Source organism: Gobio gobio, assembly GCF_949357685.1.
Source record: "Gobio gobio genome assembly, chromosome: 10".
Lineage (NCBI taxonomy): Eukaryota > Metazoa > Chordata > Actinopteri > Cypriniformes > Gobionidae > Gobio > Gobio gobio.
Genome location: NC_137116.1, coordinates 2,877,396 through 2,901,020, shown reverse-complemented (window position 1 = coordinate 2,901,020; position 23,625 = coordinate 2,877,396). Strand labels below are relative to the sequence as shown.

Genomic DNA, 23,625 nt, shown 5'->3' with positions numbered 1-23,625 from the left:
ATAGGGCCTTGCAAAAGTATTCATACTCCTTAATTTTTTTCACGTTTTGTTTTGTTGCAGCCTTATGCTAAGTGGCTTGAAATTTCTTTTTTTCACATCAATCTACACTCCTCACCCCATGATGACAATGCAAAAATGACATCTGCATTTGCCGATCTGCCACTCTTCTCCTCAGATCCTCTCAAGCTCTGTCAGGTTGAATGGGGACCGTCGATGGTCAGGCATTTTCAGTTTTCTCGAGTGATGTTTGATTGGGTTCAAGTCCAGGCTCTGGCTGGACCACTCAAGGGCATTCACAGAGCTGTCCATAACCCAGACAGCAACATAAGCCGCCTTTCCACCATTGGGCCGAACGGTTCACATTGTGTTACTGTTCCATTCGTGCCAATCTGGGCCAGCTGATACGGTTTCATTTCCCACTCTTTAGAATGTAATACAAACACGTAAATCATTGCCTTGGTAACGTGACAGTTTACTGATGATATGAGATGTAAATAGATAGTATCCACGCTATGAACAATGATCAGATATTGCTTTTAATTTTTTGTTTACTTTGTTAACCTCACTCAAATAGCGGTTAGCTAACCGTACTGAGAATTCCGGGCCGAGAACGGTTTGTAAACATGCTGTGCCCTACCAGGCTCAAGTGGAAACACAATTTGTTAATATTTAAGTCATTATTCACTGACGATCTGTTAAACCAGCAAACTCGAGAACTGGATCAGCCCGTTTCATGATCACTCCTACTGGTTTTGTGAACTGGATCAATAGATCAATTGAAAAGATTAGACTCTAAAGAATGTTCATTAATCAAACATTGCTACCTCTCTCATGAAAGAAAATTGTGAGACTTTTAGAAAAGATGAGTAAATGATGACCCTTTCATTTATGGGTGAGCTATTCATTCACACCAACCAGGGCTTGACATTTTTTGCTCAGCAGGCACTGTGGTTACTGGTTTTACTAGCTAAGTTACTAGCCACTCAGCATTTACTCTGACCACAATTCTGACATCGATACCATGAGGGAAGCTGCCATATATATATTTTTAACCCTCTATGGTACGCAATATGATTTCAATGAGGAAAAAAATATTTGTGGTGTTTTTCCTGCCTAAAATTGGACACTATAGCAATAGCAATAAACATTTTCATAATTTTTTATTTATTAATTTTTTTTAAGTTTGTTGACTCAAGGCAACATTGTACCACAATGGACAAATTGAAACATTTGACATTTCCATGTAGCAAAGAATATATATTTATTGAAAACATCAATTTCTTTAACCTTTTTCAATTTCTTTAATTTTCTTTGACACCTGAACAAACACATTTATCCAGTTGTTAATGTATTACACATTTGATATTTAATAAAAATTAATGTAAAATTCAGCTGTTGCTCTTAGGCAACATTGTACCATCGTGGAACACAAGTATTACCAAACCATCATATCAAGTTATCATATTCATCCTCATCTCCATATTCGATCTCACCCTCACTCTCGCCCTGTCGGATTGTCACTATGATCTTGCTCATCACAGTATGACACCTCATCCTCACCCTTTTTTTTAAGTACTATAGAAAATGTGCAGATCATAATATGTGCAGTTATAGTATGTGAATTAGTATTATTGTAAGTGTATTACAAAATCATGCAAAAATGCAAATATATTTAGAGAATTCTAACTCTTTTCCTTACAAATATACTATATTTTTATCCAACCTAGTGTCTGTTATGGCCTTTTGTGATTTATATTATGGTACAATGTTGCCTTAAAGGGGTGGTAAAACACATTCTTTTGAAGGCTTGACTGTGTTTGTGGGGTGCACTGTAACATGTGTTCATGCTTCGTTTAAAAAAAAATTGCCTTATTTGTCATATATTTGACCTTTATTCTACACTGCTCTGTCCCTCCTTGTAAAACGGTCTGATGCTTTCCGGGTTGTATGAAGCCAGTCCCTCAAAAATACGTAGTGGGCTCAGATTGGTTCGCTGGCCCAGTGTGTTCTGATTCGCTAACCGCAGTGCACGTCGGAAACGTCACGCCCCTTACCGGAGGCTGTGCTTTGGTCAGTGTTAGAAACAACGGCGTCAATAAAACCATATGAGCCCGAATCAGACCCAGAACATTTGAGTGAAGATGATCGAGCAGAACCTGTTCAGTCCTCAAGAGTAAAGACTGCGGATCTATAGTGATCGCTACTGAATGGCACTTTAACTTTTGTATTTTTAGAACGATTATAGCCAAATATCTGTCGCAAGAACTAACGTTAACCCAAAACGAACACTAAGCACTGGCTTTAACTAGTAAGTTAGCCAAATCACACACAGAACCATGTTTAGCATGCCTGTAGATAAATAATACATAAAAGCTCTAATCAAAGAATCATTTACACTAATGCCAGGTTCGCTGTTGAGATTTTAACGTTAATGTTTGTAACGTTAGATGTTCGTCGGATATCGTTAAGTATGAATGAGCATTTAACAGACTAGTTTGCAGAACAGTGTTGTCATCTGTTTACTTCCTTGCTACAACCTATTACAGGAAAACACATCGATGAAAAATAAATCAGACTTACAGGTTGTGGCCCGTGAACAGCTTCTGTTTGTAAATCCAGCTTTCAGGACAAGCCGTTGTGCATATCCTGTATTGAACTCGCGAAGTTTGTGGAAGTTTGTGTTGTCCTCCGTGAAATGTGCAGCGCGCGCGTCGTGCATCCACGCACCGGCAGTGTTTTTTTCACGCAGCTGACGTTGTGCAAATCTGGCATTGAAATCGCGAAGACGGTGGATGTTTTCCTCTGTTAGATGTGCTTAGATGTTAGATCTCCTCTGCAGGGAGCCCTGCGCGCGCCTAATTCCCCGCTGACTCAAACACACGTGCATATAACATGCTGTATGTTAAACGCTCTGCAACGCACCCCCGTCCCAAGGAAGGCTGAACAGAGCAAGTGCCCCAGACCTGCAATCCGGATGAAAATAACAGCGTTTCCTCGGCATCGCGGCAACAACACTCCAGCCTAACTATACCACAACAGCGCCGCGATACAAAATGGCCTCACCCCCCCCTTATTTAATATTCTCGGAGGAGGGGTTTATGTAAATATTGGGCCTGGTGATGTCAGCAAGCCCTGGAGGAATGTGTGTAGTCGCCTACTGGCCGTTTGCTGTAGTTCTTAGAAACTGATTTCTTTAAAAGCAAATATCTCCCTTTGCTTTAAACTTTGAACGTTGTAACTTTGCAGATGTTGTTTATGCTCAAGCAGCAACATTACACGCTAGCTAAAGTTAGAATAGTGAAATCGTGGTTTACCACCCCTTTAAGGCAACACACAGGTTTTTTTTTGTAATTTCCTCTAAAACATTTGATGATATATAATGTAAAGTCCTTAAATATTTCTTTACTCACCAGTGAAGGTGACTCTATTTTTTGTGGGTGATTAACTGGACAGAAATGAGTGAAAAATGCACTTTGTGACCTGTGCACATGTGCTGAAACAGGACACAAAATGGACCCCTGTGGGTCATGTGACCACTTTTTTGCACTTTCATTGATTAGTATTTGAGTTCTTCTTCCCTGAGATAGGTTTGACCAATAAATTGGTGTTTCATTTTATACAAAATTGCTACAAATAAACTAAAATAGACTATGTTGCCTGGAGGCAACATCGTACCATAGAGTGTTAATATTATTTCATAATTTGTCAGCAGGTATATTAGGCTGCGGTCACTAAGACCTGATGCACAGATCCATTATACTGTTACACATGTGTTTTCTTTCTCAACTGTTCACTTAAAACATAAATTACTGTTTATGTGAATACTCGGCAAGACCAGCATTTTGACATTATTTTGTGTGTATTTGACTGTTTAAGCGCAATAAGCAGCGAAAAAGAACTCGGTTTAGTACTGAGAGGCGCGCACTTTGGGTTTGAGCACAAAATCTGCGGGAATGAGTAAAATTATGACCAAGCCGAAATATTATAGTAAAATGTTGTTACGAGTGTTATCACATCAATCACAATCTCATTTAACCACCTTCCCTTCAGATGGGTCGTACCACCGCAGTGTCCGTCGGGGAAGCGGAGGCCACCTTCCCATGGAGAAGCGTGTTAGACGTTGCAGAGGTCCAAGAAGCGACAGACCTCGTCTGGAAACTCTGGAATGGCGGGAAGGGGACCGCAGGCGGTCCAACAGCGTCCTGGACAGAAGTCGAAACGGCAGCCTTACCCTGCACTCCACCCGCTCCAGACACGAAGACTCTTGCTCCACCTGCTCCTCTTCCTCAGACTCAGAGGAGGAAGGCTTCTTTCTGGGACAGCGCATTCCTCTGCCGCCACAGTTAACGGGTGTAGAGAGAGCAGGAGAAGGACAGAAAGAGGACGAGGACAAGAGCCGAAGAGGAAGTTTCAGGAGAAGGACACAAAGTCTCAGCAGAAAAGACAAGGACAAGAACTGCATACTGTCCTGAGACTGGAAATTAAAGAGCGATCACGTTACAACTCTCTGAACCAACAAGCTGCTCAGTCAAGAACAAAGTTTATGAGTCACATTTTGTATGATAAAAATAGAAAGTATCTTACAGTCTGTGCATCTGTGTACCAGTATTTTTATAGAGGTGATGTAATATTATCCAATATATCAGTATCAGGATGCTTAGTCAAATTTACTGGCATTATTATTCAGGCCGAGGAACATTTCTAATCTAAATTTTGTTTGTTATAGGTAAAGTAGGACTACAGTTTCTAAATGTATGCAAAAGAACTCGATTAATTATAACTTAATTTTACATTTCTTTACAGCTTAATGGCTGTTCACATCAACACGAATATTTGGCACCAAAATTCGGTCCGATATACTCATGCGATGCACATGTTTTCAAATAGCCCATCATATCAGATAAACACATTTCAACACAGACGAGAGCGCTTTCAGATTCTTCCTCTGCTATTCATTGCTGTTAAACAAAATTGTCTGTTCATGAGCGCCAGCAAGTCAGTTTTATGTAACTGCAGCAGCTCTGGGCATGTGACCAGAAGTGTGAATCTTATTGGTTTGGAAAGCTTTATTCGCAGTGTGATGGAAAAGAGATTAAAATATCTCCTTAATAAATAATTCCATTGAGTGTCCGGCCGAACAGACACAATTCTGTCATTAATTCCTCGCCCTCATGTGGTTCCAAACCCATCAGACCTTCGTTCATCTTCGGAACACAAATGAAGTTCTTTTAGATGAAATCTGAGCGCTTTCTGTCCCTCCATTGACAGATACATAACTCCCACTGATGCTTCAAAAAGTTCATAAAGAGATCGTAAAACTAATCCATATGCATTGAGCAGTTTAGTCCAAATTTTCTGAAGAGACTCGATCACTTTATATGATGAACAGATTTAATTTAGGCTTTTATTCACATTTAAACATTGATAGGCGAACATAAACAAAAAATCATCTGAACGTGCTTGATGCACAAGAATGAACCTCATTGGTTCTTGCTGAAGCTCGAACGTGCTGCGTAACATTAGAATGAACCTCATTGGTTCTTGCAGAAGCTCAAACGTGCTGCTTAACACAAGAATGAACCTCATTGGTTCTTGCTGAAGCTCAAATGTGCTGCTTAACACAAGAATGAACCTCATTGGTTCTTGCTGAAGCTCAAATGTGCTGCGTAACACGAGAATGAACCTCATTGGTTCTCGCATGTCAGGTGAACATGCTTGAGCTTCCGTTTACCACCAACTGATGTGTGCGTTGATACATGTTTGTGAATTCATCATATAAAGTGATGGAGTCTGAAAATAAACTAAAGTCTTACGGGTTCTGGATGACATGAGGGTGAGTAATTAATGACAGAATTTTCCTTTTTGGGTGAACTATCCCTTTAATTGCCCCAAATTTGCCTTGAATCAGAGCTAAAGTAACTATGTTCGGAATGGAATATAAGCGCACAGGATACACTGTGTCCTGCCTACTATTTTTAAACAATACTATGGAAAACAGTATTCATTATGTAAAAATAAACATTTGCATTACCTCATAAAAAGTTACATCTTACATTTTTAAATCGAATTTTGTATTCAAATATTATTTGGCGACCAAAAATTGAAACAAGGAGATGTGACTTCTGTCAAGTAAAGCACACTGCATACTGCACATTTATATTAATTTCTATGCACAGATCGTCAAGCCTTTCAGCAGAAACATTATAAAATCACAGAAATTAGTGTTGTTATAGTTATGAAATATGTTTTAGTCCTCAAAGCTCCACATCTGCTAAAGCCATAGTACAAGTTAACATTTGAAGTGCTAAATCTAAAACAAACTGCTTAGACAGGTCAGTAGCTGTTGCTTGTTTGACAGGTTTTGAAAGGGCTGTGTAATTTGCACTTGCTTGCGGTTTAACCAAGTGAAACTTATTGAAATGCAAACACAGTGTTGTTGAGTTATTGTATTGGTGGAGCATATACTGTAGAAGTCAAGATGGCTGTATCATAACAGAATGTGGGAAAATATCGTCTTTGTCTCTTCATCAACTGTATTCTATGTAAATATTGACACTTCAAACCTCTCCGTGTGTAAATGAGAGTTTAAATAAAGACACGTGACTTTCACTTTGTGTACTGCAAAACAGAGATCAAAGGACTGTATGTTAAAATTGTATTTTTATAAACGACATGGTGATGGTTTTATATTCTTTTCAAGATGCTTTCTGGCTTAATATAATTTTTAGAAAAGTTATGTTTTTGAATGAGAAGAAATAAAACACTTGAAACTGAACAATATGTTCTTTTTTAAAGCAAGTTTTTACATTCAAGTCCTGTTTTTATCATGTACATTTTGCCTATAATATTATATATACATATTATATATTATCTAATATTCAAAAATACAGTACCTGCATTGTTTTTCTCATTATCCTAGTTCTGCTTTTTATAAATAAATAGGAAAACAAATATAAATGTGACCCTGGACCACAAAACCAGTCATAAGTCACACGGGTATATTTGTGGCAATAGCCAACAATACATTGTGCGGGTCAAAATTATCCATTTTTCTTTTATGCCAAAAATCATTAGGATATTAAGTAAAGATCATGTTTCATGAAGATATTTTGTACATTTCCTACCGTAAATATATCAAAAATGTATTATTAGTAGTAATATGCGTTGGTAAGGACTTCATTTGGCCAACTTTAAAGGTGATTTTCTCAATATTTCTGATTTTTAATAGTTGTATCTCGGCCAAATATTGTCCTAACAAACCATACATAAATGGAAAGCTTATTCAGATTTAAGATGATGTATAAATCTCAATTTCCAAAAATTGACCCTTATGACTGGTTTTGTGTTCCAGGGTCAGATATGTTCAAACGTATGTTTTAAATAAAAATTCCTAAATAGACAAAAATGATATTGTATCATCAAAGAGAATTGACTAGCAACTCATTTGATGCCACGCAGCTTAGAAAGATATCTTCTCTATTAATAGAACAACGCTTGGAGATCACAGACAAAAGGTTGGCATGAGATTATTTCCAAGGAAAAGGTTGGTCTTTCCTTTTTTTGATCAGGTGACTCAAAGGGCATATGGCACATACTTCCTGGTGTGGGAACGAGCTTCTGATTGGACGGGACAAGAAAAAGGGCAGGAGGAATGTTTGGGGAGAGAATCAAACCGGTCTGGCAAGTTTTACTTTCTCCTCAACACAAACACATGCGTGCACCATCTGCCCTGCTTACTTTCAGCTCTCTGACACACACACAAGACATTGCTGACTGAATTCTGACTCCTAGCTGACTCAAACTCTAGAATTAAAGAGGAAACCATTGCTGTTGAGTTTACTGAGGCAACCACAGGTATGTGTTTGGATGTGTGAGTGTGTTTTGTCTCTGTGTGTGTGTCTATCTATACCTTTTAAACGGCTAACATACACTTTACCGCTTCATTCTGTTATCACCTTGTGTCTTTCTAATTCCCTGTTAACTGTTGTTTTGGCTTGTTTAGACATAATCCTGGATCATGTAGAGACATGCCGTATCCTGTCTCTGGAATCTGTAAGTGGATCTTGTGTTCCATTTATTCTTGTTGGCCTTGTTTTTTCCTGCCTTAAGGGATCTTATTTACTTTATCACTAATTATAACCAGTTGTTGTGTGTGAAACTGGTAAAAAAATATAGGGAGTGAGGTCAGAAAGATTGACTGATTGATGGAGACAATGGGAGAGCATGAAAGGATGGAATAATGTACAGATCGTAAAAGACGGGAAAGGATATGGAGCATGCGGTGCACTTTAACCTTAGGTGGAGCACTGGCTGTTATGTTAAAGGAATGATCAACATTTAGTCAATGAGCTGACGAAAGTATCTTCAGTTCAATGATAAAAGCAACACTGCTGTCATTTATTAACAAAGAATCCAGTCTGAAACAAAAAGTCCCTCGAGTTAACCAGTGGCTTCAGTGTCACATTTCTCCCTGAGGTCACATTCCTAGTTGGCATACTTGTATCAAAATCTTGGATAAATGTTTTCATATCAGTCATGATGGTGTGCTAAATGGAGTCCCATTGAATTGGGTCTTCAGCGTGATTTACAGTTATTTTAGGAAGTATTCAATAAAAAAAAAATCAATAATGTTAGTTTCATCAATATTCAAGAAGCAAGTGGTAGCCTTTTAGCCAGTGCTAATGGAGTCTGGGAATGGCTTCGTAATGGTTTCAACTCATCCTGGAACATGCATCAGCAGCATAAAGCGCTCATTAGTTTTGCTCTTCAAATTTTGGATTAGGGATCTGATCAAACCCCTAACCCCAAGTATTTCATTCTGAAGCATATCTTGCCCTGCACTTTTTGTTCTACGACCATGAATGACAACTGAAATAGTGCTATAATCTTTCTAAGCATTTTGCATAATGATAAAACGTGAAAAATAAGTCAATGGAATTTTAGGGATAGTTCACCCAATAATGAAAATGATCCCATGATTTACTCACCCTCAAGCCATCCTATGAGTATATGACGTTCTTCTTTCAGACGAACACAATCAGAGGTGAATCCCAAAAAAGTGCATCCATCCATTATAAAAGTACTCCACAAGGTTAATAAAGGCCTTCTGAAGTGAAGCAATGCGTTTCTGTAAGAAAAATATCCATATTTAACACTTTATAAAGTATAATATCTAGCATCCGCCAGACCACCTTCCTATTCAACTTATGGAAAAAGCATAACTGGAGCAACAATGACATAGTGTAAACGTTTTGAATTATAAGAGGCGTTACACTTTTTCCGTAAGTTGATTATGGAAGGCAGTCCACCAGAAGTTAGATATTTTACTTTATAAAGTTTTAAATATGGATATTTTTCTTACACAAACCCATCAATTAGCTTCAGAAGGCCTTTATTAACCCCCAGGATCCATGTGGATTACTTTTATAATGGATGGATGCACTTTTTTGGGGTTCACCTTTAAACATTATAATGCTTGGATTAGCCAGGACATTTTTTTTATATAACTCCGATTGTATTCGTCTGAAAGAGACCGCTTAAAGGGTGAGTGAATTATGGGATAATTTTCATTTGTGGGTGAACTATCCCTTTAAGGAAGAACTGGAGCCATGTAGGGACCAGAATTTCAAGTCAAGTCACCTTTATTTATATAGTGCTTTTTACAATGCAGATTGTTTCAAAGCAGCTTTACAGTGATAACAGGAAATGAATGCAACAAGATTGTTTTTGCTGTAAAGCAGCTCTGGAAAAAAGTAATTGTCCAGTTTAAGTAATGCTGAGTTTAGACTGCACGATTTTCAAACTCGTCGGATCACTGTTCTTTTCACACTGCATGACTATCTGGGGTATCATTCATTCACTGCTGTGTTCACACTGCACAATGGATCGGCGACAGGAGGTTTCACACTGCATGACTTTACAATTGGAAGAATCACTGACAACTCTCTTCGGTGCGCAAACTACGTTTGCCAACCAAACACACGTGAGATGTGTTTTTAGTTTTCATAGATCCGTGTGAACTGGAATCATTTTGATAACTTTGGCCATGTCCCAAATATAAACCCTCACTGTCTTCCTCTGAGTCCGCACTTTCACGACGTGATGCCACTTTGACTGCCGGGAAGAAGTCCGCTGCATAACCTGCACCAGTGAGGGCTCGGCAGAAGTGCGCATCGAGGGCGCATATCGACCGCAAAGGGGGGTGCTCGCGAGCACCCTTCTGAGACCTAAAATGACAAATGGGACACCCTGCGGTCTCGTGGACTTAACGGACATACGCACGCAACGGCCACTAGATTCGAAAGTGCACATGAAGTGTGCCATTTGGGACAGGGTCTTTGTCATCTGTACAGAGGAAATTTTTTCCATTTTTAGTGCATCGTTGTCACGTAAACGTACCCTTAGTTCATTCATCGATTCAGCTCAGTTCAGTTCTCACACAATGCTGTCAAAGCAGGCAGATCATTAACATTGTTGAATATTAAGTGTCCCGACTAAGCAAGCAAAAGGCAAAAAAGTGGCAAGGAACCCAAACTCCATGAGGTGACAGAATGGAGAAAAAAAAACCTTTGGAGAATTCAGACACAGACGGCGGGCCAGTTCTTCTCTGGCCAACAAACGAACCGTGTATGATTATGATTCAGGCTGCATCACCTGTCAGAATTCAGATTGGGATTGAGACATTCAAAATATTCATGTACATATATCACTTTTCAACACGTCAGGCCAAACGATTACTGCCACTGAATCATGCCGTCTATTCTGCTCTGGGCTTGTTGATTTGATCATAAGTTACTAATGCCCGGTACACATTGTACAATTTTGGGCTGTCCCAGACAAAAGATGCCCAATCGTGGCTATTTCTGTGGTCGTGTCTCCTTAACGGTGGTCCTATATCATACAGAGAGGATCAAAGACGGCCATTGTCACTGTCTGCGACCAAAGACAGTGTCAGAAATTTAGCATGATCATCTCGCAGTGTGTTTGCTGCTACGACCTGCGTCTACTGACTAGCCATTAAAAATGCAACATGTGATGGGCCGCTAAAACTTTAAAACTACTTACCTCAAGCTCCATTTGCAAAATTGACATGCCAAGTTGGCCTCTTTTCCCTATGAGCCATGACCACGTCCATATACTCCTCTTTCGCTTCCTCCTCTTTTTTCAGCCATATAAACAACCACAAATGTTTTATTCTTCTATACTAACTTGTCGTAGCCCTACGTTTCAACAGGCGTCATCAGATCACGCTATTAGATCCATGTCATACAGTGATTTGTAATGATCTTATAGGATTGCCGAAATCACACACGTCTGTAGCAGGCATAAAACAGTTCTCAACTTGTATAGATCTCTTGTCCTGAGGTTAGCAATCCAAAAATCCATGCTTAGAAATCTGTGTGAGAGTCATACCATACTGAATCATGTTCTAATGGAAAGGATACTGGTGCCGTTACTCATCATGCCTAGAACCGCTCGGCCTGGTGATGGAAAAGCACTTGCGTATCTGCTTGTTGATCGAATAAGGGTTGCATGATTCGAGTTAAGGTATAATTGTGATTTTGTTTATAGAAAATGTTTGCTGTGCTTCGTTTGTAGGGCTAATTTGGCCAACATTTTATGATTACTTATCAATATGACTTTCACTCTATTTAAATTGAGAATACCATCTCAACAGGCATTTATGAAAAATGTATCTATAGCACACCTTTAAACTAAGTTTTTAAAAACTGTACTGTGTATACTACCTTCTCTGGGCTTACAGCGAGTGAGTGTATATTACTTTGAGTGTGTATTAGCAAAATTTGTTGTTTGCGGTTGGGCTCTGAGGAAACATTGCCGCATGATGTCAGACTTAACAACTCAATAGAGACTTGGGGGTGGGCTGGGGCCGGTAAGCAACCACCCAAAACACTTAGCAACAATCTTGCCATTCTTTAGCAACTGCATAGCAATGCCCTGGAAACCAACCCACAATTCCCTAGAATTTGTTGACTTGTGCAGGCAAGCACCACTCCCACTATCCTCAGCAAATGTACTTCTACTTTATAAAACCATTACAATGTTGTTGTACATGTACAAAGGGTGTGTGCATAAAACAGAAGGCTGTCTAGCCTAACTTTGCAATTGTCTGTTTGCCATAATCATTTCTGTTCCCCCAGGTATCCAATGCATTAATGTGGAAGTATACTGGCAATAAGTCCATTCATCTACTTCTGAGCAAAGCAGTGCAGACCAAAGTAAAACAGCTCAAGTGTTTCCTTTCCAAGGATGTCAACTGATGCTGTACAGCCCTCTCCACGGAGAATAACAAGGCTGGCTGGAACTCCTGGCACACCAAGTCGCAACCTAGAGTTCAGTTGTCCAGTCAAATCAACTCCGGGGATACGCAAACCAAGTGCGGTGGAACGTTTGGAAGCAGACAAGGCCAAGTACGTCAAGAGTCAACAGGTGGCTTTGAAAAAGCAGCAGCCAGTCACTTGTTCCTCGAACAACAGCCAGAGTGGACAAGGTGCTCAACAGCCATCGAGGAAGATCCCTGCAAAACCCACCAAGTCTGAAACGCCACCCCTTAACCTAGAACATCTTTGCAAACTGATCGATGGAGTCAGCGATACCACCGCTCCAGTCGTTTCTACACAAAACAACAGCACTGGGAAAGCTCAAGATGCTACAGATCCATGCCAGCCCATCTCTCCAACACTTCCATTGGAAGAACCTTCTGTTGGGTCAACTTCAAGTCAAGGGAAAGCTGCAGTGGAAGCCTCAGCAGTTAATGGATGTCCTACCATGACGGTGCGGAGAGTCGATGTCAGACCGCAGTTACCTCAAATGAGGATGGCGAGTAGACCACAGCTACAGAACCGCTCACAGGTCCAACTGGCCACGCCGCAGGTCCCAATAAAACTACTGCGCTTGCTTAGACCGTACACACAGTCAAATCAGCAACCAATTGATTTCAAAAGACTCTACAATGTCGCAAACGTCACCCGAGGACCTATTAAACCACTGAACAGTGCAGCACAAACCTCACCTTCTTCTAAATCCCCGTCTAGCCCTCTCCCCATAAAACCAAACACAGAACCATCATCGCGTACCTCTCCGACCCCACTTACGACCCCAACTGCTGTTACTTCGTTCCTAGCCAAAAATGACTGCCAGTCCCCACCATCTCCAGCCATCACTCGGCACTCCTCAACAAGCTCCAGGAAGCGTCCTTCTCTGACGCGCTCAAAATCTGATGTCAGCGACTGCTTTTCACGCGCCGGGGTAGAGCTTGAGCGCTTCTTTAATTATTGTGGCCTTGACCCATCGGATTTAGAGGAGCTAGCAACACCGGGTTCTGACATTGTGTCCGTTTCACGTCTTCGTAGCGCCAGTGCCCCAGCATCCGAGCGTACAGCTGAGGGTGAAGACGAGGAAGAAGAAGCAGCAAAAGATGAACGTCCTGTTTATGGTGTTTCCGTCATTGAGAGAAATGCTCGAGTGATCAAGTGGCTTTATGGAATGCGCCAGGCCAAAGAGAGTACCAAAGTGGCCAATATGTAACAGACAACAAGGGACTAACAACCACAATTAAGACTGATATCAAGTCAAGGTGCTTACTGTACTTTCTCATTCAGTATTTTGTCTGTTATCCATATACTTTAGAGTTGAATCTACTGTGTGTGTGGCATTTGTATTGACTTAAGCTTGGTGGTCATAGCATGATTTTCATGGTTATGGTGAACGCCAATTAACCTTTAAACACAATGCGTTTTTTGCATTGTTGTCTCTTTCAACAATGATAAGCTGTACTTGGCAGGCTGAGTAAAAAGATGGCAGGGTTTTTGGAAGAGATATCCAAAACTAATACATGCAAAGGTATTTGTGTCAACCCATTTTCAATGTGGACCAATGCTTGTTTTTTTAATATCTTGTTTTATCTGATGATAAATTATATGTGAATATTTGTATTGTTTGTCACTGTGTTAACTCATTGGTTTACTCAGCCACCTTAGATCTTTATTATAAGATAGGAGGAAAACTTTGCTTTGGTACACAACATTTGGTACACTAAATGCAATGGTACACAACAAATGGTTCCAAATAGTTCTGCATAAGTGAGCAGATTTGATCTGTTAAGTGGTTTGTCATCAAATGGCAGTCCAAAAAAAAAAACGTACTTGTATTTGTACTGAAAAATAGACTATTTTAGCAAACGTATCTGTATTAGCAAAAAGAATTTACAGCATTTCTGTGTTGTCATTGTATCCTATGTAACAGCCTGGACTGTAAAAAATAAATTTAGTTTTTTTAAACTGGGGTGGTGTCAAAACTGGTGTTTCCTCTGGTATAACAATAGCATTTAAAAGAATACAGTATTTGAAGGTCACAATGTTTTTCTTTTATATTTTCACTTTATCATCATTTCCTGTTATTATGGCCAGGAAAACTGGGGGTGGGGTGTAGTTACTTTTTTAGACCATAGTTTTAAATTGACTATATTTCCATCAAAGTTCTGGAAACATTAACCTTGTGCCCAACCCGTGTGTCTCTTAATAGTTTGTGGATGGCAAAAGCATCGTTGAGGACAGTCCTCCAGGAACGACAACATGATGAAAACAGATCTCTGTAACTTTCCAGTTCACAAGTCACTTTTTCTTACGCAAGGCCAGATTCACAACCTGTGGACCTGACTGTAGCTGAATTACTTTATAGCTTGACAAACTACAGTTTTAAATGAACTTCTCCAACACTAAATAAACCTAATTCACAGTAGCTGTGTGCAACCAAAGTCGCTATCTATGTTTCCAGCCATTTTGCAGTGCTGTTCGAATTCTAAATAAATTATTTCAATTCCATTTTTTAAACATATATTAAAATATATAAAAAATGATAAAACACAATAAACTAATATTTGTTTTCTATTAATATAAGATTTTACAGATTGGATGAGATCCTTGATATACTTAAAGGGTTAATTCACCCAAAAATTTAAATGATCCCATAATTCTTTCCTGTAGCTCAAACAGTAGAGCATGGCGCTAGCAACGCCATGGTCATGGGTTCGATTCCCAGGGAAAGCAAGGACTGACAAAATGTAAAATGTGTACCTTGAATGCAATGTAAGTCGCTTTGGATAAAAGTGTCTGCGAAATGCATAAATGTAAATGTAAATTCACTCACCCTCAAGCCATCCTAGGTGTAGGCTTTGTGACTTTCTTCTTTCAGCCAAACGCAATCCGAGTTCTATTAAAAAAAAAAAATCCTGGTTCTGGCTCTTCCAAGCTTTATAATGGGAGTGAAAGGTACCTTAGCTTTTGAAGCCCAAGAAAGCACATCCATCCTAAAAGTAATCAATACGGCACCAGGGGGCTAATAAAGGCCTTCTGAAGTGAAGCCATGCGTTTTTGTAAGAAAAATATCCATATTTATAACTTCATCAATTATAATCACTGGCTTCCGGAGTTCCAGCTGAAGAGTGACCTCTGACCCGACACATAACAGATTGATTAACATGGAAGCACAATGGATAGAGCAAAACAAAACACCAGTTAAGAATGTCTAAAATGAGAATTTTTAAAGAGAAATGTGGGAGGAGCTTGAGTTTGTTGCCCAGCACTATTTGTTTGAACTGCAAGAGATGTCTACTCTCACCTCAGCTTACGCTACTCGTACATCATACATCGGGTCAGAGGTCACTCTTCTGTCGGAACTAGACTCGTGTACGGCCATTACCAGAAGCCCTTGATTATAGTTTATAAAGTTATAAATATGGATATTTTTCCTACAAAAACGCACCACTTTTCTTCAGAAGGCCTTTATTAACCCCGGGAGTTGTATGGATTACTTTTATGACGGATAGATGTGCTTTCTTGGGCTAAGGTCAAAATCTAAGGTACCACTTCCATTATAAAGCTTGGAAGAGCCAGCATATTTTTTAATACAACTGTGTTGGCTGAAAGAAGAAAGTCATATACACCTAGGATGGCTTGAGGGCAAGTAAATTATGGAATAATTTTCATTTTTGGTTGAGCTTTTGGTTGAAGTTTTTTTGTGTCTGACTGAAACAATTTAGCTGACTTGAACTATTAATAAAATTTAACAACAAAATCAAACACTAAGAGTTTTCTATTCTCCAGAGGTAGATGACATGTAGGCTACCTATCAAATGAAAGTTGATCATGAAAAGTAGACTGAAAAAATCAATTTCATACACTTCGATATTCAACAAATCTTGATTACTTTGTAAAAGTAGTCCTTATGTGACTGGCAGCGTCTCTTGTTACAGTGTGCTGTTCCTGTGGGAGGATCAATGAAGTCGTTGCACTTCCACTTCAGGATTCAGATGGACTAGTTTCACTGGTTTCACTCCTTTTAGGAATAAGCACTAGAGAAACCAGCAGAATGAGTATATAATCAGTTATGATTAAAGACTAAAAACAACAGACCACCAAAGACCAATCAGGCTGAAAGAGCGTACAATAAACACAACGCTGACCGCAGTATGCCGACTGCTACAACACTACTGGAAAAAGATGATCATGGTTACAGAAAAACAAAAGAGAGTCAAGAGACCCCTGTAAGTTCTTTTTAACTAAGTATTTTGTAACACATTCATATGTTGTGGAAACTTTAAATGTTTGCATGCTTTTTCTTTTTTAAGAGGCCAATATATCTCTCTTTGTTGCTCTTTCTGTATCTTCACAATAAGGCAAGGCTTCCCCTTTCCAGAAAGCTGTGTTATGCAGTAGGTGGTGTACCATATCAGATGACCAACATTGCTATGGGTTTTTCTCTACAGATCTTTCTGTTGGATGTAATGCAGGTATGAATGACATCTGCATTTTCTCAACTTTGGCTGAATTATAGCCCAAAGATTAATGATGATTTATATATTGTCAAATTATTCTTTATTGCAGACCATCACCATCCCCTGCATATTCATTTGTATTTAGCTTATAACACTATGGCTGCATCCAAAATCGCATAATCTTGAGTAGGCCCTTATTTTAAATATTACTTCAAGACCGCTAAAAAAATTATGTTCTATATATAGTATGAGTGTGTGTAGTAATGTAATCTGGATGTACTACATTCACCTTGTTGTCATGTGACCTACCAGCATCAGCTGCGTCGCTTCACCGCCATTCACAAATCCTCTCCCGTGGCCGCATGGGATAGTAAAGTGTCCCACACTTCAGAATCTCTCCGGAAGTAGGTGGTCATCTGGGTACTTTTTGCCTGCTCTTTTATAAGTACTGTGAATTTGGACATACTTATTTAGTCACATACTGTATTTCGCCTACTATAAATTACTATTGGAAAAATTAAGTCTCGTCCTACATTTGAAGCCGTTTAGTTTGGATATACGACACAACAGGGAAGAAAAGACTAGCGCAACTTCTGTTTCATGCCGACTGGAAAGTCAACATGAAACAGTATTCACAAGCAATTTTACTCGTAACCGTAACTGGACCGAATCAGAACTCAGATTTCGGTGCCTCATTTCTGTGCCACTTAAATTCCAACGTGCTTTCGCGCTTTAGCTGGCACCGAGCCAGAGACAGACGCGCTCAGCGCTCGTCACATATAATAACTATTCAGTGTTTTCAACCACATAACGTTTATTTTAGGTTCCAGACATTTAAATGCACATAAGTACTAGCAAAAAAGTTTTTGATACACTGCCGATTTTGCAGGTTTGCCCACTTACAAACCATGTAGAAGTCTGTAATTTCTATCATAGGTACCCTTCAACTGTGAGTGACGGAATCTAAAATCCAAAAATCCAGAAAATCACATTGTATGATTTTTAAGTAACTAATTTGCATTTTATTGCATGACATAAGTATTTGATACATCAGAAAAGCAGAACTTAATATTTGGTACAGAAACCCTTGTTTGCAATTACAGAGATCATACGTTTCCTGTAGTTCTTGACCAGGTTTGCACACACAGCAGCAAGGATTTTGGCCCACTCCTCCATACAGACCTTCTCCAGATCCTTCAGGTTTCGGGGCTGTCGCTGGGCATACAGACTTTCAGCTCCCTCCAAAGATTTTATATTGGGTTTAGGTCTGGAGACTGGCTAGGCCACTCCAGGACCTTGAGATGCTTCTTACAGAGCCACTCCTTAGTTACCCTGGCTGTGTGTTTTGGGTCGTTGTCATGCTGGAAGACCCAGCCACGACCCATCTTCAATGCTCTTACTGAGGGTAGGAGGTTGTTGGCCAAGTTCTCGCGATACATGACCCCATCCATCCTCCCCTCAATATGGTGCAGTCGTCCTGTCCCCTTTGCAGAAAAGCATCCCCAAAGAATGATGTTTCCACCTCCATGCTTCACGGTTTGGATGGTGTTCTTGGGGTTGTACTCATCCTTCTTCTTCCTCCAAACAGGGCAAGTGGAGTTTAAACCAAAAAGCTCTATTTTTGTCTCATTAGACCACATGACCTTCTCCCATTCCTCCTCTGGATCATCCAGATGGTCATTGGCAAACTTCAGACGGGCCTGGACATGCGCTGGCTTGAGCAGGGGGACCTTGCGTGTGCTGCAGGATTTTAATCCATAACTGCTTAGTGTGTTACTAATGGTTTTCTTTGAGACTGTGGTCCCAGCTCTCTTCAAGTCATTGACCAGGTTCTGCCGTGTAGTTCTGGGCTGATCCCTCACCTTCCTAATGATCATTGATGCCCCACAAGGTGAGATCTTGCATGGTTCCCCAGACCGAGGGAGATTGACCATCTTGAACTTCTTCCATTTTCTAATAATTGCGCCAACAGTTATTGCCTTCTCACCAAGCTGCCTGCCTATTGTCCTGTAGTCCATCCCAGCCTTGTGCAGGTCTAAAAATGTTATCCCTGATGTCCTTACACAGCTCTCTGGTCTTGGCCATTGTGGAGAGGTTGGAGTCTGTTTGATTGAGTGTGTGGACAGGTGTCTTTTATACAGGTAACAAGTTCAAACAGCTGCAGTTAATACAGGTAATGAGTGGAGAACAGGAGGGCTTCTTAAAGAAAAACTAACAGGTCTGTGAGAGCTGGAATTCTTACTGGTTGGTTGGTGATCAAATACTTATGTCATGCAATAAAATGCATGCAAATATTTAAACTTTTTTTTTTTCAATAAAAAGCCATTCTTTCTTCATCCACCGCCGCTTTGTGGCTCTTTTTTTATTTTAAGTATCGGTTTAGGCACCGTTTAGGCTCCGGTACGTTTTAAAAGTATCTGTTTGGCACTGCAGTATCGTAAAAAATCTAAACGATACCCAACCCTTCCTATAATGTGATGTATTTCTATGTGAAAAAGGATATTCAATGGAGAAAAAAGCATGTAGGGTATGTCTTGATTTTAATAATCCGGAATTAATTGGATTGTGTAAGTGGCCAATACCAGAATGCCTAAAACAATACCAAAAAAGCAATTTTGTTATTTGTTCAAATTATTAAAAAAAAGCAAGTGCAGCCAAACTTTCACGCTTCTATGAGCCTCCAAAAAAAGGGCACTGGCAAAACATATGTTATAATAAAATTAATTTATGATCAAAATGTATCACTACTTTTGAATGTCAACAATGAAGAAAAACTCTTTCTGGGTCCAGAATGAATGTCTTCATAGTCTTGACTTATGCACAATAACACCAGGAAATAGCTCAATAAAATAAAAAAATATCAATTTTCATATCATGTTAACTGCCTTGTCTAACTTAAAGTTATGTCTAAGTATTTAATCTCAGCAATCTTATCTCTTACATGGAAAATATGCATTCCCGTATTTACCCTCATTTCTCTGTTTTGCTCTTGTTTGGTGTTCAGATGGAGGCGTTTTCTGTATCTTTGATTCTGTTCATCAGTCATGCCTGGGATGCCGTGACTGACCCCCTCGTGGGCTATCTAGTGAGCAGGAGTAGATGGACCCAAATCGGCAAGCTCCTCCCATGGTGGGTGGTAAGATAAGAGGCGGAGTTTGTGATATGAGTGGTACTGCATTATTTAATTAAATATTACCTAGTTTTATATAAAGAAATTTTATTTTTAGTGGATTCCAATGCAATAAATTCACAACACTTAATAATTTACTGGCAGAGGAGAGTTGATTTAACAAAAATTGCAGATGTACTATATAGTACATACTATGAATGTACTATATTTTATTTTTTTATGGGATTTTATGGTACTAAATTACATTTATGGAATAAATAGAATTGAGCATAGACCTGGGGCCGTATTCACAAAACATCTTAAGGCTAAAATTAGCTCCTAACTTGCCCATTTAGGAGAAACTCTTAAAAATAATGGGTGTGTCTGTCCTAATTATAGGACTCCAAAATGTTTGCTCTAAGAGTATTTCACAAAGCATTTTAGCACTAAAACTAGGTCCTAAATCTGTGAAACGTGAAGTGGCTGACAATTAGCTGAACATAATAGTTTAATTAGTGACACTTGGCCTACTTTTTAAAATCTTTGTTTGAATATGGCAACATATTTGAACAATGAAACATCGTTCAACAAAATATTTCTATAATAGACTTGGTCGGCATTACTGGGAACGGCCACAAAAAAGTCATACCCACCATATGACGTGGGGGAAAACAAGCCATTAGAATGAATGCATGTAGACCTTGTTAGACGCTTTATCTTTACGATTTATTTTTGCTTGGTGCAGTGCCAAAAAGTTGCCATGTGGAGCTGCACGTCTAGTAAGTTAAAAAACCCTGATCTGAAGTTTTATACTGCTAAATAAACAGACAGAGCCGTTCGTCAATTCTGAAAGCCTGTGCAATACGTCCATTACAATGAAACATTTGCACTACGTGATGCCGGTATTATTGTAAAGATTAAAAAAAGAGATTTCATTAATTGCAATGGCAAAAGTTTGTTGAACAAAACGCCAATAAAGTCATACTTGTCACGGGACTCAATTTATCGTTAAAGCAGTTTTTCCCACATAATGCGTGAGGTTATTAATGTACTAAACATTCAAAAGTCTTCTTTATTTCATGATGGTAAGGGCTGGGCTCATGCTTGTGCTTCAAGTTGATAGTCACATTATATGTATGACACTTGTACAACCCCAAATCAGAAAAAGTTGGGACAGTATGGAAAATGCAAATAAATAAAAAAAGAAGTGATTTCTAAATTCAATTTGACTTGTATTTCATTGCAGACAATATGAACACAAAATGTTTCATGTTTTGTCTGGTCAACTTCATGTCATTGGTAAATATGCATCCTTTCCTGTCATTCAGACCTGCAACACATTTCAAAAAAAGTTGGGACAGTAAAGGATTTACCACTTTGTAATGTTGCCATTCCTTTTCACAACACTTAAAAGACGTTTAGGGACTGAAGACACCAAGTGATTAAGTGTTTCAGGTGTAATTTTGTCCCATTCTTCCTGCAAACAAGTCTTAAGGTGGGCAACAGTACGGGGTCTTCGTTGTTGCAGTTTGCTCTTCAAAATGCGCCACACATTCTCTATTGGAGACAGGTCGGGACTGCAGGCAGGCCAGTCAAGTACCCGTACCCTCTTCCTCCGCAGCCAGGACTTTGTAATGTGTGCAGAATGTGGTTTTGCATTGTCTTGTTGAAATATGCATGGACGTCCCTGGAAAAGATGTCTTCTTGAAGGCAGCATATTATGCTCCAAAATCTCTATGTACTTTTCAGCATTAATGGTGCCTTCACAGAAGTGCAAGTTACCTTTGCCAAGGGCACTGACACAGCCCCATACCATGACAGACCCTGGCTTTTGGACTTGTTGCTGGTAACAGTCTGGATGATCCTTTTCTTCTTTGGTCCGGAGCACATGGCGTTCATTCCTCCCAAAAAATACCTGAAATACTGATTCATCTGACCACAGTACACGTTTCCACTGTGTGATGGTCCATCCCAGATGCCTCCGAGCCCAGCGAAGTCGACGGCGCTTCTGGACACTGTTAACATAGGGCTTCCTTTTGGCACAGTACAGTTTTAACTGGCATTTGTGGATGTAACTACGTATTGTGGTACTTGACAAAGGTTTGCCAAAGTAGTCCTGAGCCCATGTGGTGATATCGCTTATAGATGAATGACGATTCTTGATGTAGTGCCGCCTGAGGGATCGGAGATCACAGTTGTTCAGCTTAGGCTTGCGCCCTTGTCCTTTACGCACTGAAATTCCTCCAGATTCCTTGAATCTTTTAATTATGTTATGCACTGTTGAATGTGAAATATACAAATCTCTTCCTATCTTTCTTTGAGGAACATTGTTTTTAAACATTTCAATAATTTTCTCACGTATTTGTTGGCAAACTGGCGATCCTCTGCCCATCTTTGCTCCTAAAGGATTAGACCTTTCTTGGATGCTGCTTTTGTACAAAATCATAATTACAATCACCTGTTGACATCACTTGTTTCAAATCACATCATTATTTAACCATTACTAGCCCTAAATTGCTCCTGTCCCAACTTTTTTTGAAATGTGTTGCAGGTCTGAATGACAGGAAAGGATGCATATTTACCAATGACATGAAGTTGACCAGACAAAACATGAAATATTTTGTGTTCATATTGTCTGCAATGAAATACAAGTCAAAGTAAATTTAGAAATCACTTCTTTTTTTTTATTTGCGTTTTCCATACTGTCCCAACTTTTTCTGATTTGGGGTTGTACATTTTCTCGTCAAAATGCAGCTGTTCCCACAATTATTACATAATAGCTAAGCTACTTAAATCACCCAGTCTTTTGATGAAGACGGTTGCTATAAAAAAGTAAGTCAGTAATTCTAATATTGTGTCAACTCCAAATATCAATTTCATTGCACAAGACACATTTATGTTTATGATCATTTAAAAACGTTAAATGTATGTAATGCATACTTTTAATCCACTAAATTCAGGAACACTGAATTAACGTCTTCATCGAAAGGCTGATTTATGAAGGCATATTATCATACGGGGTTGGCGGAGAAGCATGTATTTTGATGAGAAAATGACACCTCTGGCCATTGATTCCGTTGGGTCGTTTATCAGTCACAGATACTGTACGGACAATCTGACCCAATATGGCTCAGTTTTTCAATATATCTTGCTCTGTCGAGCGGCAAAAGTGATTCTACACAGGCTATACTGGGTTAACCCCATGCATTTACATTGTGGGGGAATGGACTGTTTTCCCCCACGTCAACTCCGCCCCCACGCCACGCCCCCAGCTATGACACGACGCCGACCAAGTCTCACTGACAGAGACTCCTCCCCTATCAGCCACTGATGTGTGCATTGTTAGTAAGCGTGTTGACATCATCCATAGCATGAGGTCAACCCCACCCTTCCTCTTAGCCTAAGACTTCTCTCTATTCCTTGGTCAAATTTGGCCTCAGCAGCTTTGTGAATAGGTTTTAAGAGAAAACTCTTAACTAAGAACTTTTAGGAGCAATTTAGGAGAACTCTTAGTGGTAAGAAACAATGTTTTGTGAATACGGCCCCTAAAAAAAATTATTTCCAACTTAAACTGTCGTAAATCTTGAATGTTTTTTGGAGCAGACTTCAGTTTGGTCTCTTTTTAAAGAAGACGCTTGGCAGATTATTGCTAAAGTGAAAAAATAAAAGTTATAGAAGTTTAAGTTTATCATTATGTAAAATGCACAAAAATACTAATTTT

The 23,625-nt window shown here is 39.4% G+C and overlaps 3 protein-coding genes across 7 annotated transcripts in view; all 3 read left to right on the top strand.

Annotated features, from left to right (window-relative positions):
• The window catches only part of prickle3 (prickle homolog 3), a 78,957-nt gene extending 72,159 nt beyond the window's left edge, over window positions 1–6,798 (top strand). For 2 of the 4 annotated variants that reach the window (XR_013817349.1, XR_013817350.1), the window contains 2 exons: window positions 4,051–4,624; window positions 5,839–6,798. Coding sequence is in view for 2 of the 4 variants with exons in the window: in XM_079827687.1 (XP_079683813.1) it covers window positions 4,051–4,472 (422 nt within the window). In the remaining 2 variants the exon portion in view is untranslated. Of the gene's footprint in view, window positions 1–4,050 lie in introns of all 4 variants that reach the window. The other 2 variants (XM_079827687.1, XM_079827688.1) reach the window with 1 other exon arrangement.
• Window positions 6,799–7,553: 755 nt separating this feature from the next.
• fam110a (family with sequence similarity 110 member A) lies at window positions 7,554–14,304 on the top strand. Of its 2 annotated transcripts, XM_079828267.1 has the most exons (3): window positions 7,554–7,854; window positions 8,003–8,052; window positions 12,162–14,304. In XM_079828267.1, exon 3 carries the CDS (start codon window positions 12,271–12,273, stop codon window positions 13,546–13,548), a length of 1,278 nt encoding a protein of 425 aa, XP_079684393.1. In that variant the 5' UTR covers window positions 7,554–7,854; window positions 8,003–8,052; window positions 12,162–12,270; the 3' UTR covers window positions 13,549–14,304. The 2 variants fall into 2 exon arrangements, with proteins under 2 accessions (XP_079684393.1, XP_079684394.1); XM_079828268.1 differs by lacking the exon at window positions 8,003–8,052 and having other exon boundaries at window positions 7,695–7,854.
• Window positions 14,305–16,489: 2,185 nt separating this feature from the next.
• Window positions 16,490–23,625, top strand: part of mfsd2al2 (major facilitator superfamily domain containing 2a-like 2) — a gene marked incomplete at its 5' end in the record, with an annotated part of 31,741 nt that continues 24,605 nt past the window's right edge. Inside the window, 3 exons of the mRNA XM_079827403.1 lie at window positions 16,490–16,564; window positions 16,697–16,810; window positions 19,800–19,924. Of these exons, the coding sequence (XP_079683529.1) occupies window positions 16,490–16,564; window positions 16,697–16,810; window positions 19,800–19,924 (314 nt within the window). The remainder of the gene's footprint in view (window positions 16,565–16,696; window positions 16,811–19,799; window positions 19,925–23,625) is intronic.